The 16,424-nt window shown below is 39.4% G+C and overlaps 1 protein-coding gene across 23 annotated transcripts in view; it reads left to right on the top strand.

Annotated features, from left to right (window-relative positions):
* The window catches only part of NCOR1 (nuclear receptor corepressor 1), a 187,594-nt gene that overhangs the window by 97,608 nt on the left and 73,562 nt on the right, over positions 1-16,424 (top strand). For all 23 annotated transcript variants that reach the window (XM_055101243.1, XM_055101244.1, XM_055101239.2 and 20 more), the window contains 4 exons: positions 665-882; positions 2,449-2,511; positions 3,901-4,040; positions 13,012-13,138. In XM_055101243.1, coding sequence (XP_054957218.1) covers positions 665-882; positions 2,449-2,511; positions 3,901-4,040; positions 13,012-13,138 — 548 coding nt within the window. The remainder of the gene's footprint in view (positions 1-664; positions 883-2,448; positions 2,512-3,900; positions 4,041-13,011; positions 13,139-16,424) is intronic.

Raw genomic sequence — 16,424 nt, forward strand, 5'->3', positions numbered from 1 at the left:
CAGCTTGTCCAGGGTCATCACATGGCTAGTAAATCACAACTGTGGTACAAACCCAGGCAGCCTGGCTCCAGAGGCCATTTCCTAAGCATTAACCATTACTGCCCAATTTGTACATAATTAGTATCAGACATGATTTAGAGTATTGAGTCTGGTTTTATAAAACAATATTGTAGATTATTACTATAAAACAATATTGTGGATTATTACTATAGAAAAGGCATCTATCATGAAGATCATCTATTTTAGCTTCTTCATTTCATACATGAGGCAACCTAGACTAAAGGCAAATAAAACCCCAGAATTCCTGCCTTTTGGTGTAGGCTGTTGTCTCTGGATTGCAGGTCTAGGGCTTTTCTGCTGTCATTTGTTACTTTCTCATGGAGTAGTTCTGGTTTCTAAATCAGTTGGTTTGAAATGTGTTTAAATTTTAAGTCCATTAATATGTAAAATAGGTCTTATAAAATATCTTAATTTTAGCTGGTCAAAACTTTTAAAAACTATGGTATGGCAGAATTGTTGATAAATTTTTTTTTTTTTTTTTTGAGTAACTGAGAGACGAGGTAGTTTTATTCAATTTCTATTTAGATAATACTCAAAACTAAAACCTTCTTTGATGTATGTATACTTTGGAATCACACAAGTTTTCATTTGCTTTTGTGTCCAGAGAAAATACCAAGGAAAAGGACAAGATAGATGGTACAGCAGAAGAAACTGAGGAAAGAGAGCAAGCCACACCCCGGGGGCGAAAGACTGCCAACAGTCAGGGCCGCCGTAAGGGCCGGATCACCAGGTCCATGACAAACGAAGCTGCAGCTGCCAGTGCTGCAGCCGCAGCGGCCACTGAAGAGCCCCCACCACCTCTGCCACCGCCACCAGAACCCAGTGAGTGGAAACAATTGGCATAAACAGGCCATAATTTTGTTCGGGATTCTGTTTCACTGCTAGGATAGGGTAGAAGGGACTTTTAATATTGACAACCTAGAAATAATTCTGAAGTGTGGTCTTTAAATTTTTTAAACTTTAATGTCAAAGTTTTTTGAAAAAGAACATCACCCACAGTCTTGCCACCCCAATATAGCTGTTTTTTATTTAGTTGTTATGCTAGTGTGCCATAAATATTTTCTAATTTCTAATAATTACCATTTTTATTTTTTAATGGCTGTGTAATATTGAGGCATGACTTCTTTAACCATTCTCTTATTGCTGAATGATTAGGTTGTCTGCCCTCTTCCCTGCTTTTAAACCAATGTATATAGCACTGTAATTAAAAAATCTTTATTCACATAGTATTTTATGTTAAATTATTTGTCATGGAATAAATTCTTAGGCAAGGGAATACTGGATCTAATAGTCAAAGCATCTTTCTCTCTCTCATTAAGTATTGTCTCATTAGTTTATAAAAAGGCTAGATTAATGATAGAGTACCACTGTTAATGATTCAGAGGTATCATTGTTACTGAAGTATGAAAGAAAATGCAGTTTAGGGAATGGCAAGAATGAGACAGGGGCACTAACTAGATAGGAGGAGGAAAGATAGGTTGGGGCAGGTCACGATGGGCCTTGTTTGAAATGTATTTTGCTTTGATTATGAAGTGGGGAACTTGCAGAGGTTTTTAAATAGAGGAATGCTGTGATTAGATTTGTGTCTTTGAAAGTTAACTGGTAGCAATTTTGGAGGTCAGTTTAGACAGAATAAAGGCTGGAGGCAGAGGGCCCAGCATGTATGCAGTGACCCAAGCAAGGAGGGGATGGATTCAGAGTTGATGCATGTCATTGGATGTGAGTGGTAAATGGGAGGCAAGATTCAAAAATTAGTCTATCAGTCTAAGGAGCCTATTGGTAACTTGAGTGATTGGGTGAATGCTGGTACTATAAATTGAGAAAGGGAATATGGCAGGAGCTCATATCAGGCCTGATGTTCTCAGGTTTTGTTTTGTTTTGTTTTGTTTTGTTCCTGAAGCAAAAGAGAACATATTCAGTTCATGATCCATCTTTACGCGCTGGATGTCAGACACTCGGGGATGAACTAAAGGGGCTCCAGGAGTTAGGACAAGATGGAGGCTCAGAGGAGAGGAGAGGGAATTGTGCTTGGACAGGAAGGAGGAGGGTTGCTTCTTCCTTTGACACTGCAGGAGAGGAGAGGTGGAGATCACTAAGTGGGAAGCTACTGGGTGAGGTAGGACTTCTCCAGAAAAAAACAAAATGTTTAAAAATGTAGACATGAAGAGAACTTTTAACAACACTGAAAAAGATCATAATATTGAAGTGTTGACTTGTTTCTTCTAGTTCGGTGGAGGAGAGGTTACTATCCTATTTCTGCAATTTCTTTCACCAAATGCTTTTACATAGTCTTTTATGTCAGATAAAGAGATATAATTATATGATTGGTTTGAATAAAGGATTTAACTTTGTTTTTCTCTGCCTGATTGGATTCTGTCTTTATTTTAGTTTCTACAGAGCCTGTGGAGACCTCTCGATGGACAGAAGAAGAAATGGAAGTTGCTAAAAAAGGTAAATTGTAGTAGTTCCGGTTTCTCAGGTTTTTTGTTTTTTAGGGTTATTAGTAATGAGTGAGATGGAACTAATTGTTTTAATTGGAAAAAAATTTCTTTCAAAAAGGCAAAGAGGACTCAGAAGTGGCTTTAAGAGTTCTTTTCTGGTAGTATGGTACCCAATAAAGTACCCCCAGTGTGCCTTGTTTAAGATGCCCAGTTTTAAGGGATTTAAGATTCTCTCTGCAGTTTTATTTTGAATGTCATTTAATTAAAGAACAAGTAGGTCGTTTTCACTTTTTTAGAATAATTATGACTCTATGCTATTGAAATTGTTTTGGAATGAATGTTGATATAAAGTCTATATTTCTGTTACCTAAAAGTTGTATTTAATAGGATAGGATGGTAAATACTTTTGTCAGTTTGCATTTGGTAAGTCATGTAATTATAAACCACTAGCAGATTGCTCTGTGATTCAGAGGAAAGAGCATGAAGTTTGTAACCAGGCCAGCGAAGGTTTGAGTCCTGTCTCTGCCACTTTCATAGCTTTGTGGCCTTCCTCTTACTCTGGCACTTTATGGACCTTGTGCTTTTCTGTCGTTGCTTGTTAATGTACTATAATTTGAAATTGAACTAAAATTTCTAATAGGATAAATAATTGGTAATATTGAGAAAGATTAGCTAATTTTTTGGTGGTTAAATATTTACCTTGCAGTTGTAAAGATAAATTATTGTAAATAGCTTGACATTTGAGTGACACATTTCATATTTTTTTGTATCACCCCCTATATATGTATACAAATGCATAGATACATATTCTTTGCACGTATGAGTGTGTTTATGTGTGTGCATATATATATTGATTAGAGAAGTGTTAAATTGCATAGGTTTCTGTAATGCATTGTATTACCATAGGATTTTTTTTAATTGGCTAGTATTTTTCTGATGGCATTGCTTGATTGTGAATTGACTGAGGACAAATATGGATTATAAGTGGAGTCATATATATGTCTTTAAATTGTGTTTATCATTTATATATGATTACCTTATTGGCTTGATATATTGTGTCCAGAGATCTAGATGTACCTAATCATTTAGTTTGCAAGTATTTGAGCTATTACTATTGTGTCTAATGTCCTAGCCCTGTGAGAGATACATAGGAAGGACAAGGTTTAGCCCTTCTGTTAATGAGCATGTTTTAAATTTGAGGGGGAAAAATATAGAACTGTAAATGAGTTTTGTTTCAATAAGTATTTTTATAAGTATCAAAGTATATATGATAAGTAATTGAAAGCACACTTCTAGTGTCAATGGTTGTGAATACAGTGATTAAGTTAATTTATTATTTCTCTTGTTTGCTTGATCAGGTGACTGTTCAATTAACATTTGGTCTGTTTTTAAAATGCAGGTCTAGTAGAACATGGTCGTAACTGGGCAGCAATTGCTAAAATGGTGGGAACGAAAAGTGAAGCTCAATGTAAAAACTTCTATTTTAACTATAAAAGGCGACACAATCTTGACAACCTCTTGCAGCAGCATAAACAGAAAGTGAGTATATTGGGGTCGTGACTCTTTTACTTACTGTTTTTTACTTAGAGTGTTGTTGTTGTTGTTTGAGATGGAGTCTCACTCTATCACCCAGGCTAGAGTGCAGCGGTGCAATCTTGGCTCACTGCAAACTCCTCCTCCCGGATTCAAGCAATTTCCTGCCTCAGCCTCCCGAGTAGCTGGGACTACAGGCGCCCGCCACCATGCCTGGCTAATTTTTGTAGTTTTAGTAGAGACAGTGTTTCACCATGTTGGCCAGGCTGGTCTCGAACTCCAGACCTCAGGTGATCCACCTGTCTCAGCCTCCCAAAGTGCTGGGATTACAGGTGTGAGCCACTGCATCTAGCCTTGATGTTTTTTTTTTTTTTTTTCTGAGCTCCAGAGATTGGTTTTAAGAGAAACCTTTTTGTATCTTATATTTTTGTTTACTGCACTTATATGTAAAAGGTATGCTAAATTTTTAGTATAGGCTAGCTGTTTCTCTATTTATTGCTCAAGGAGTAAAGTTTCTATTTGTATTCCTAACAGTCCAAACAAGGCCCATCATGACCTGCCCCAGCTTATCTTTCCTCCTCCGAAGTTTCTATTTGTAGTAAAGGGAATTAAATACTCTTGAATTACTGTAGGCTGGATTTGAAAAATACAAACTTTTTGGAGATTGAATTGAAAACTTTAGTTGGAGGTCTGTTGATAATATCGAGTGAATTGATTTGGTATATTAGACATTTTTTCAGAGAGAAGATTCCATGGTATAAATATTAAAAACCAGAGAGTATAACATTGTTGGAAATTCCCTAATAAGAAAGTTCCAGTGTAGTGGTTGTCAAAGACCATAGAGCTTTTTGATGATTCCATGAGGTCAAGACTGTTTTCATAAAAATATCAATCAAATGTTATTTACTTTTTTTCAGTATATGACATTTGCATTTATGGTGTCAAAGCTATGGTAGATAAAATTGCTGATGCCTAAGCATAAATCTTGGCAGGGAACCAAACGGTGCTAGTACTCAATGTATTTTTCATCGCTGAGCATTTGCAGTTTTTTCTTAAAATGTCACTTAAGAATGTCCTTGATGATGCAGTAAAAGTTAATTTTATTAAATCTCACCCATTGAGTATGTCTTTTTATACTTCGTGTCATGTAATGGGAAGTAAACATAAAGTTCTTCTGCCCTATACCAAAATATGATGGTTCTCTCAGGGAAAAGCACTTTGGCAATTGTTCGAGTTCTAAGTTGCACCAGCCTCCCCTTTTTCATGGAATGTCATTTTAGATTGAAAGAATGACAGACAAACTGTGTTTTCAGACTGGGATTTTGGGAGACATTTTCTTGAAAATTAGTGAATGAGGCTGTCTTTGAAATAAAATAACTGATAGTGTTTGTTGCCACTTTAAAATTTTGAGTTTTCAAGCAAAAAATGAGAATTTTGGAAAATATGTTTCTCTAACCATGAGCTTCATTCACACCTTCTCATTACAGATTTTCTGATGAGATCAGTGGTAATAATAGCAAATGCGATAGTTGTTACTGTGTGATGAAATGTATCCAAATTTGAAAAACTTGCTTTAACTCAGTACTTTGCAAATGGTCATTTCATGATGTTATAATGTGATATGATTTGGCTTTGTTGCCACCCAAGTCTCATCTTTAATTGTAACTCCCACAATTACCATGTGTCATGGGAGGGACTCAGTGGGAGATAATTGAATCATGGGGCGGGCCTTTTTCTCATGCTATTCTCGTGATAGTGAATAAGTCTCACAAGATCTGATGGTTTTATAAAGAGGAATTTCCCCGCACAAGCTCTCTTTTTTTGCCTGCCCCATCCATGCAAGATGTTACTTGCTCCTCCTTGCTTTCTGCCATGATTGTGAGGCTTCCCCAGTCATGTGGAACTGTAAGCCCTTTAAGCCTCTTTTTCTTCCCAGTCTTGGGTATGTCTTTATAAGCAGCGTGAAAACGGACTAATACAATAAATTGGTACTGGTAGAGTAGGGTGTTGCTGAAAAGATACCTGAAAATATGGAGGCGACTTTGGAACTGGGTAACAGGCAGAGGTTGCAACAGTTTGGAGGGCTCAGAAGAAGACAGGAAAATGTGGAAATGTTTGGAGCTTCCTAGAGACTTGTTGAATGGCTTTGACAAAACTGCTGATAGTGATATGAACAATAAGGTCCAGGCTGAGGTGATCTCAGATGGAAATGAGGAACTTGTTGGGAATTGGAGCAAAGGTGACTCTTCTTATGTTTTAGCAAAGAGACTGGCAGCATTTTGCCCCTGCCCTAGAGATTTGCAGAACTTTGAACTTGAGAGAGATAATTTAGGGTATCTGGCAGAAGACATTTCTAAGCAGCAAAGCATTCTAGAGGTGACTTGGGTGCTGTTAAAGGCATTCAGTTTTATGAGGGAAGCAGAGCATAAAAGTTTGGAAAATTTGCAGCCTAACAACGTGATAGAAAAGAAAATCCCATTTTCTGAAGAGGAATTCAAGCCCGCTGCAGAAATTTGCATAAGTAATGAGGAGCTGAATATTAAGTTCCAAGACAATGGGGAAAATTTCGTCACAGCGTGTCAGAGGTCTTTACGGCAGCCCTTTCCATCATAGGCCTGGAGGCTGAGGAGGAAAAAATGATTTTGTGCCCTGGACCCAGGACCCCCTTGCTGTTTGCAGCCCAGGGACTTGGTGCTCTGCACCCCAGCAGCTCTAGCCATAATGAAAGGGGCCAAGGTACAGCTTGGGCCGTGGCTTCAGAGGGTGCAAGCCCCAAGCCTTTGCAGCTTCCATACGGTGTTGAGCCTGTGGGTACGTAGAAGTCAAGAATTGAGGTTTGGGAACCTCTGCCTAGATTTCAGAGGATGTATGGAAACGCCTGGATGTTCAAGCAGAAGTTTGCTACAGGGGGACCTCTGCTAGGGCAGTGCAGAAGGGAAGTGGGGGGTCAGACTCCCTACTAGTGCACTGCCTAATGGAGCTGTGAGAAGAGGGCCACCATCCTCCAGAATGGTAGATCCACCTACAGTTTGTACTGTGTGCCTGGAAAAGACGCAGACACTCAACGCTACCCTGTGAAAGCAGCCAGGAAGGAGGCTGTTCCCTGCAAAGCCACAGGATTGGAGCTGCCCAAGACCGTGGGAACCCACCTCTTGCATCAGCACGACCTGGATGTGAGACATGGAGTCAAAGGAGATCATTTTGGAGCTTTAAGGTTTGACTGCCCTGCTGGATTTTGGACTTGGATAGGCCCTATAGCCCCTTTCGTTTGGCCAATTTCTCCCATTTGGAACAGCTGTATTTACCCAATACCTGTGCCCCCATTGTATCTAGGAAGTAACTAACTTGCTTCTGCTTTCACAGGCTCATAGGGGAAGGGACTTGCCTTGTCTCAGATGAGACTTTGGGCTATGGACTTTTGGGTTAATGCTGAAATTAGTGAAGACTTTGGAGGACTGTTGGGAAGGCATGATTGGTTTTGAAATGTGAAGACATGAGATGTGGGAGGGGCCAGCAGCAGAATGATATGGTATGGCTGTGTCCCCACCCAAATCTCATCTTGAATTGTAGGTCCCACAGTTCCCATGTGTTGTGGGAGGGACCCAGTGGGAGATAATTGAATCATGGGGCAGGTCTTTCTCATGCTATTTTTGTGATAGTGAATAAGTCTTAGGAGATCTACTGGTTTTATAAAGAGGAGTTCCCCTGCGCAAGTTTTTTTTTTTTTTTTTTTTTTTGCCTGCCACCATCATGTAAGACGTTACTTGCTCCTCCTTCCCTTTTGCCATGATTGTGAGGCCTCCCCAGCCATGTGGAACTGTAAGTCCATTAAACCTCTTTTACTTCCCAGTCTCAAGTATGTCTTTATCAGCAGCGTGAAAACGAACTAATACATAATGGATCATGCATTGATAAAAGATTGATAATGTTTTTTTAATATACCAAATGTAAGATAGGTTATAGATTTTTTTCTTTTTTCTTTTTTTTTGAGATGGAGTCTCACCCTGTTGCCCAGGCTGGAGTGCAGTGGCATGATCTTGGCTTACTGCAACCTCCGCCTCCCAGGTTCAAGCAATTCTCCTGCCTCAGCCTCTTTAGCAGCTGGGATTACAGGCGCAAGCCACTATGCCCAGCTAATTTTTGTATTTTTAGTAGAGATGGGGTTTTACCATGTTGGTCAGGTTGGTCTTCAGCTCCTGGTCTCAAGTGATCTGCCTGCCTCAGCCTTCCAAAGTACTGGGATTACAGGCATGAGCCACCGCGCCTGGCCAGATTACAGATTTTAACAGAGTATAAAGGGTTCCTTGATATGGTATAAGATTTCATATTGTAACTAACAAATAAGAAGTGACACTTGGTGAGTTTTGGTACAGTATCAAAAAATAATATTCATAAGTATCTGAAAAATCTGTTAAAATATTCTTCCCTTTTCCAACGACATATCTGTGTGAGGCTACATTGTTTTCTTATACTTCAACCAAAACATTAGATTACTTAATGTAATCCACAGATTAGATCATATGTGGAAGCACCTTGAGAATTGTGCTGTCTCTGTTAGATCAGACATGGAAGAGATTTCCAAAAAGGGAAGGTTGTGCCACTGTTTTAGTAAGTCATTTTTTTTTTTTTTTTGGAAAGTGGTTACTTTTCATTAAAAAAATAAATTCTTGGCCACGCGCGGTGGCTTATGCCTGTAATCCCAGCACTTTGGGAGGCTGAGGAGGGCAGAACACAAGGTCAGGAGATCGAGACCATCCTGGCTAACATGGTGAAACCCCGTCTCTACTAAAAATACAGAAAAAAATGTTAGCCGGCCATGGTGTTGGGTGCCTGTAGTCCCAGCCATTGGGGAGGCTGAGGCAGGAGAATGGCGTGAACCCAGGAGGCAGAGCTTGCAGTGAGCCAAGATCGCACCACTGCACTCCAGCCTAGGCGACAGAGCGAGATTCCATCTCAAAATAAATAAATAATAATTTATGAGTTTATATTGTTTTTAATAATTTAAAATTTTGAAGTTTTCTTAGTTTTAGTTTCTGATATAGTAAGTGTCTATCTGGCTGTCTATATTTCTCCCATAAAGAAAAGCTCTTTGGCCAGGTGCAGTGGCTCACGCCTTTAATCCGAGCACGCTGGGAGGCCGAGGCGGGCAGATCACGAGTTCAAGAGATCAAGACCATCCTGGCCAACGTGGTGAAACCCTGTCTCTACTAAAAATACAAAAATTAGCTGGGTGTGATGGTGTGCACCTTTAATCCCAGCTACTCAGGAGGCCAGTAGAATCACTTGAACCTGGGAGGCAGAGGTTGCAGTGAGCTGAGATCGCGCCACTGTACTCCAGCCGGGTGACAGAGTGAGACTCCGTCTCAAAAGAAAAAAAAGAAAAGTTCTCTGCGGCCTTTAATACTTTTTAAGAGTGTTGCATCCTTAGACCAAAAAATTTGAGAATTATTAAAGTGTGATAGTAAAGCTAATAAGATTTGAATTTATTAAGAGTATACAAAGTATAACATTGACTGATTTAAAAGTGTGTATACAAAGCGGCCTTTAGGTTAATAATAAGAATGTGAGAGTTAAAAATATGCTGTAGCAACCAAAACATGAAAAAGTCTACTGACAAGATAAAGACTTGACTTCAGGAGGTAACATCCAAAATGTTTTGAGAAAAAGTGAAGTAAAAAATGAGTCAGATATGTATTTAAAATATAAATGTTGGCTGGGTGTGGGGACTCACGCCTGTAATCTCAGCACTTTGGGACATTAAGGTGGGTGGATCATTAGGTCAGGAGATTGAGACCATCCTGGCTAACATGGTGAAACCCCTTCTCTACTAAAAGTACAAAAAATTAGCCGGGCATGGTGGCGGGCACCTGTAGTCCCAGCTACTCGGGAGGGGGAGGCAGGAGAATGGCGTGAACCCGGGAGCCGGAGCTTGCAGTGAGCCGAGATGGCGCCACTGCACTCCAGCCTGGGTGACAGTGCAAGACTCCGTCTGAAAAATAAAAATAAAAATAAATAAATAAATGTATGTTATATTAGTCATGGTCCTCCTGAGAAACACAGTTAACAGGATGTGTGTATGCATATATATAGAAAGAAAGATTGAGATTTAAGGAACTGGCTCCTGTGATTGTGGAGGGTTGATGAGTCCAGTGTCTAATGGAGTAGGCTGGTTGATTGGAGATTCTGGTAAGAGTTGCAGTTGGACCCCAAAGGCAGTTTTCCTGGCAGAATGTCTTCTTTTTTTTTTTTTTAATTTTAATTTTTATTTAATTTTATTTTTTGAGATGGAGTTTCGCTCTGTCACCAAGGCTGGAGTGCAGTGGCTTGATCTCGGCTCACTGCAACCTCTGCCTCCTGGGCTCAAGCGATACTCCTGCCTCAGCGTCCCAAGTGGCTGGGATTACAGGCACACACCACCATGCCTGACTAATTTTTGTATTTTTAGTAGAGACGGGGTTTCACCATGTTGGCCAGGCTGGTCTTGAATTCCTGGCCTCAAGTTATCTGCCTGCCTTGGCCTCCCAATGTGCTGGGATTACAGGTCTGAGCCACTGGGTCTGGCCATGAGCCACTGCGCCTGGCCTGTGTTTCTATATATTTGACTTTACATTAAGAATTAGTGAATACTATCATATATTGAAGAAAATGCTTGGCAACGTAGTGGATTATTGCATGTGAACAGAGGGATGTTGTAGTAGGGTAAAAAGTTGTCTCTTCTCTAGTTACTAGTGAAAGGACCAAACAGAATGGGTTGATAGTGGTGAGAGAGGGACATACACTGGGCTCTGGAAAAATCCATATAATAACTTATCTGCTGGGCATGGTAGGTCACACCTGGATTGCATGAGGCCAGATGTTCCAGACCAGTCTGGGCAACACAGCAACACCTCATATTCAAAAACAAACAAATAAATTAAAAGTAGTTATTATCCTTGAAAATTTACAGAATCTTCTGAAAGCTTTTTAGAAAGTGTAACCAGTGTGTCTCTGGGATTCTCTTGCATTCCTGCTATGAACTTAGAAATATTAGCCTTGAGAATTGCAACTAATTCTGTGACTCTGATATTAGAAAATGATTGTTTCTCTTGAGTTAATTAATATTTTAGGTTGGATCCTAAATATCATCCGCATGAGAATGTTGAGTAGACGTACGGGTAATTTTTAACAGGGCAGTAGTATATTTTCCTCTTCTGAGGAGTCTCACTGGGAGAGGCTGACAGCTCATTGAGGTGAAACATAGGCTCTGTAAGGGGCACAAGACAGAGGACCATCAGGGCTGGGACTTCCAGAACCCTGGGTCTGCAAACAGAAGATATTAAGCCTTCTATTTAGTAACATGAAGTTATAAATATAATGTAAATAGCTAACGTCTTATAGTTAAATGTGTACACATGTACTCTTATGTATATGCGACCTCAGTAGAAGAATGAGCAATTTTGCATAAACATACTTTGCAGAAGGGAGCATACAATTTTTTTTAAAAAGGAATTTAAAAAAATTTTTGTTTTTTTGTTTTTTGTTTTTTTTTTGAACGAGTCTCACTGTCACCCAGCCTGGAGTGCAGTGGCATGATCACAGCTCACTGCAGATTCAGCCTTTTGGGCTCAAGCGATCTCCCTGGCTCAGTCTACTGTGTAACTGGGACTACAGGAGAGCACCAGCACACACAGCTAATTTTTTTATTTTTTGTAGGGACAGGTGTCTGACTTTTGTTGCGCAGGCTAATCTCAAACTCCTGAGTTCAAGTGATCCTCCCACCTCAGTCTCCCAAAGTGCTGGGATTATAGACATGAGCTCCTATGCTTAGCTGAATTTGTGCTTTTTTATAGTAAAAGAAATTTAGTGGTATTGGCTGGGTGCGGTGGCTCACGCCTGTAATCCCAGCACTTTGGGAGGCCAAAGCGGGTGGATCACGAGGTCAGGAGTTCAAGACCAGCCTGGCCAAGATGGTGAAACCCCGTCTCTACTAAAAACATGAAAATTAGCTGGGCCTGGTGGCGGGTGCTTGTAATTCCAACTATTCGGGAGGCTGAGGCAGAGAATTGCTTGAACCCAGGAGGTGGAGGTTCCAGTGAGCTGAGATCCTGCCACTGCACTCCAGCCTGGGTGACAGAGCAAGATTCTGTCTCAAAAAAGAAAAAAAGAAAAATAAATTGAGTGGTAAAAAGAAATTCAGTAGTAATATCAATGATGAGTTGTTGCTTATAAAATTGCGTGATTCTTAATGCTAGTGAAGGAAGTTTCTTGCAGCATTATTTATACCAAAAATTGAAAATTACCAAAATGCCTTAAAATAGGAAAATTTTAATTATATGTCAACATAATATATGTCAGTATTATGTCAACATAATGTTTTCATGGGATCATTAATAACAATAATTAGGAAGAATTTGTAACAGTGATATGTTCTGCTCATGGCTACATTATGTTAAAAAAGTGAATATGTAATTACATAGGGCTTTCCTGGTTGTGTTTACATGTATACATAAATATTTATATTCATGTATATGCCTCTGAAAGATTGAAAGGAAATGTACCGGTATATTTAGAATCTCTTACTGTTGGAATAATGAGCAGTGATTTTTGTAGTGTTATGTCTTCCACATTTCAAGGTATATATTATCTTTAGAAAATAAATATATATATTGTTTTTATTAGATAACATTATCTGGAGTGAGTAAAAAGCATGGAGGTATGTGATTTTTGGCTATTTGTACATGTATAGTGGTGAGTAATTCCAAAAGTGGATCAGATGTAACTTTTGCTTAGTTTGATAAAGGCGAGCCATCTACACAAAATTTGGCCAGTTAGTGATTATGGAGAGGTATTTATCTGCACTTTAACCAGAACTATTGTCAAACATGTGACCTCCTTGTCTGGTGTGTGTGTGTGCTTATCAATGTTCTACATTATTTCCGAAATGAATTTTTTTTTCTTTTTAGTTATTTAAATCAAATAATACTCTTTCCTCCTTTAGACTTCACGAAAACCTCGTGAAGAGCGAGATGTGTCTCAATGTGAAAGTGTCGCTTCCACTGTTTCTGCTCAGGAGGATGAAGATATTGAAGCCTCCAATGAAGAAGAAAATCCAGAAGACAGCGAAGGTATCTCAAAATTTTAAATTTAGTTGTGACATCTGCTATCCAGAATAAATAATTTTTAGTCATTTGACTGTGTAGGAGTTGCTTCATTGAGGAAACAGTGTGCCAGTGTTTTCATGGTGTGGAGACTTCAAACTTGAACATAATGTTTTTATTCATTTAATCAACAAATATTTATGTAGCACCTAGGATGGTCCAGAAGATCTTGGAAATGGCAGTCCTGCTTCAGACATCAAGTGCCAACATCAATAAAATACCTGTGTGTCTGTGTCATTGCCACATTTATTTCTTCAGTTAGTATAGTTGGTTACATTTCTCTTTATTTTATTGGCTTAAGTTTGATTTATTTTCATATTTTTACAGAGATTTATATGTACTGTAGTAATGTTTTTACATAAAAAGAATTAGTGACCTTAGAAGCACCAATAGAAAAAAAAAAACCACGAAACTTAAGGAAATTTAAGAAATAATGTATCTTTGTCATTTAAACTAATGACAAGTTCATGGAAAGGTAAATGTTTTCTTGATTTTTTTGGTAAGAAAAAAGATACCTAATTTATTTCAGTTTACACTCTGATTAAAGTTTCTGTGGATTTTTTTTTGGAAATTGACTGCTTCTGATGGGATTTTTATAATGCTTTTAGTAGCTCTTCATATATTATATATTAAACATGTTCATGTTTTGTATATGCAGATAATTTTTTCCATCATTTTCTTTTTGTTTTCAATTACTTTTGTTTAAACTTTGTGTAATTAGAGTTGTATCTCTTTTCTGTGTAGGGTCTTTATTTTGTATAAGCTTTAAAAGTTGTACATCCTCCAGGTTTAGTAATATTAGATTTCATGGTTTTTTTTTTCCTATAGATTATTCTTGTTGTCTTTTAAACTTAAACTTGTATTGAAATGGGTTTTGGCTTTGAACAACCCCTAACCTTAAACTTGTTTTTGGGAGGGTTTGTGAAAAATGAGGTCATCTTTACAAGAGTAGAGAGAGTATTAGAGAAGTCTCACCCGAGGGTAGGGTAAGAGTGCTGCAAACAGGGAAGGTAGTTTGGTGTGTTAATGGCACTTCTAGAGAGGTTGTCAGAGTCTCTTGGTTTTAATGGGTTTGTTTCTGGTGGCTAGTATTCCCTGGGGTTATAACTGTTAATGAAGCCTGGAGGTTAATAAACCTCCTTGGGCTGCCATAACAAAATACCACAGATTGGGTGGCTGCAGCAACTGAAATTAATTTTCTCACGGTTCTGGAGGCTGTACGTGCAAGGTCAAGGTGCTGGCACAGTTGCTTTCTGATGAGGGCTGTCTTTGTGGCTTGCAGATGGCTAACCGCCTCGTTACTTTGTCCTTACATGGCCTTTCCTTTGGGTGTGCGCACTCCTGGTGTCTCTTCCTCATATGAAGACAACTCCTACTGGATTAGAGCCCACTGTTATAATCTCATTTAACCTTAGTCATCTCCTTAAAGGCCTCGTCTTCAAATACAGTTACATTGGGGGGTAGGACTCCAACAGAAGAATTTTGGTGGGGAGGGGCACAATGCAGTCCATAACAAAGCCCAAGTCTGGTATTAATACGTCTATCTGGACCGGGCACAATGGCTCATGCCTGTAACCCCAGCACTTTGGGAGGCCCAGGAGGGCGGAACACGATGTCAGGAGATCGAGACCATCCTGGCTAACACGGTGAAACCCCGTCTCTACTAAAAATACAAAAAAAAGTTAGCCGGGCATGGTGGCGGGCGCCTGTAGTCCCAGCTACTCGGGAGGCTGAGGCAGGAGAATGGTGTGAACCTGGGAGGCGGAGCTTGCAGTGAGCTGAGATCACGCCACTGCACTCCAGCCTGGGCGACAGAGCGAGACTTTGTCTCAAAAAAAAAAATATATATATATATATATATATATATATATATATATATATATATATATATATATGTCTGATCAAGTGTAGGGTGGCACCATCACATCTGCTCAATCATCTAGAAGAGTTTCCTATTAAGAGGAAATGATTTTCCCAGTAGAATTGTAGGCTCTCTCTTCCTGTTGACTTAGCTTCATTTGGAAAGTGTCAAGAAGAGAACATAAATGCAGCTCATGTGACCTGTGATCTCATACTTATTCCTAATCTTAATGAGACAGCACAGATGCACTGTTTATTGTGTGGCAAGTCTCTTGCCAATTGAAGAATGAAGGCAGCTGCTGAAGGGAGGGTTCCTCTATCTGTTTTCCTAAAACACATCTGACTGTTTGAGTATCTTTCACGATTAGAAGAATTAAATCAGAGCAAACTTCACCAAAATTTGGATTTGCTCTTGTTCTCTTTTTCTACATCATTCTTTAAGGTTTTTTTTGTATTTTTAGGGAAAAAAAAGATACTCATGTTTGGCTACTGCTTGGTGAAACATTATGCCTTGGAAACCTTCCTACTCTTTTGTGGCTTGGAAGAAGAAAATTGGAAAAGTGCTTATGTCAAATGATATCATCTGCTGTATAACCACTAACATGTCTTCTAATATTTTGAAGATAAATGCCTTGTTAGTTTGCCCTTGGATTTGGGGCTTTCTACCACTATATAAACAGAAATGAAGGTTAAGTTGGGCTTTTTGTTAGCTTTTCAGTGCTTTGGTAGGATCTTTCTGTAATGATAATGGCTGCCGTTTTTGTTTGTTGGTTTGTTTGTTTGTTTTAGAGATGGAGTCTCGCGCTTGTTGCCCAGGCTGGAGTGCAGTGTTGCAATCTCAGCTCACTGTAACCTCTGCTTCCCGGGTTCAAGCAATTCCCCTGCCTCAGCCTCCCGAGTAGCTGGGATTATAGGCGCTTGCCACCACGCCCAGCTAATTTTTGTACTTTTAGTAGAGATGGGGTTTCGCTACGTTGGTCAGGCTGGTCTCGAACTCCTGACCTCAGGTGTTCCGCCTGCCTTGGCCTTCCAAAGTGCTGGGATTACAGGCATGAGCCACCGCGCCTGGCCATGGCTGCCATATATTAAAACCTTACTACATGTGAGGTACTCTTCTGAATTATTTGCTTGTCTGTGTTTGTTTGTTTGTTTGTTTTTTGGAGACTTGAACTCTCATGTGAACTCCAGGCTCATATATTTGATCACCTACAGTATTTCCATTTGGATGCCTAAGAGCCATCTTATTGTTAACAGCCAAAGCAAACTCTTGTGTCTCTACTACCACAAGCTGCTTTTCCCTCTGGTCTTTCACTATATCAATAAATTAGGTTTTCTTTAGTCTCTTTAGAATTGGATCCTTGTCTCCATTGCTCCTACCCTGCTTCTGAGGAGC

This window comes from Pan paniscus, chromosome 19 (assembly GCF_029289425.2).
Source record: "Pan paniscus chromosome 19, NHGRI_mPanPan1-v2.0_pri, whole genome shotgun sequence".
In the NCBI taxonomy this organism is placed as follows: domain Eukaryota; kingdom Metazoa; phylum Chordata; class Mammalia; order Primates; family Hominidae; genus Pan; species Pan paniscus.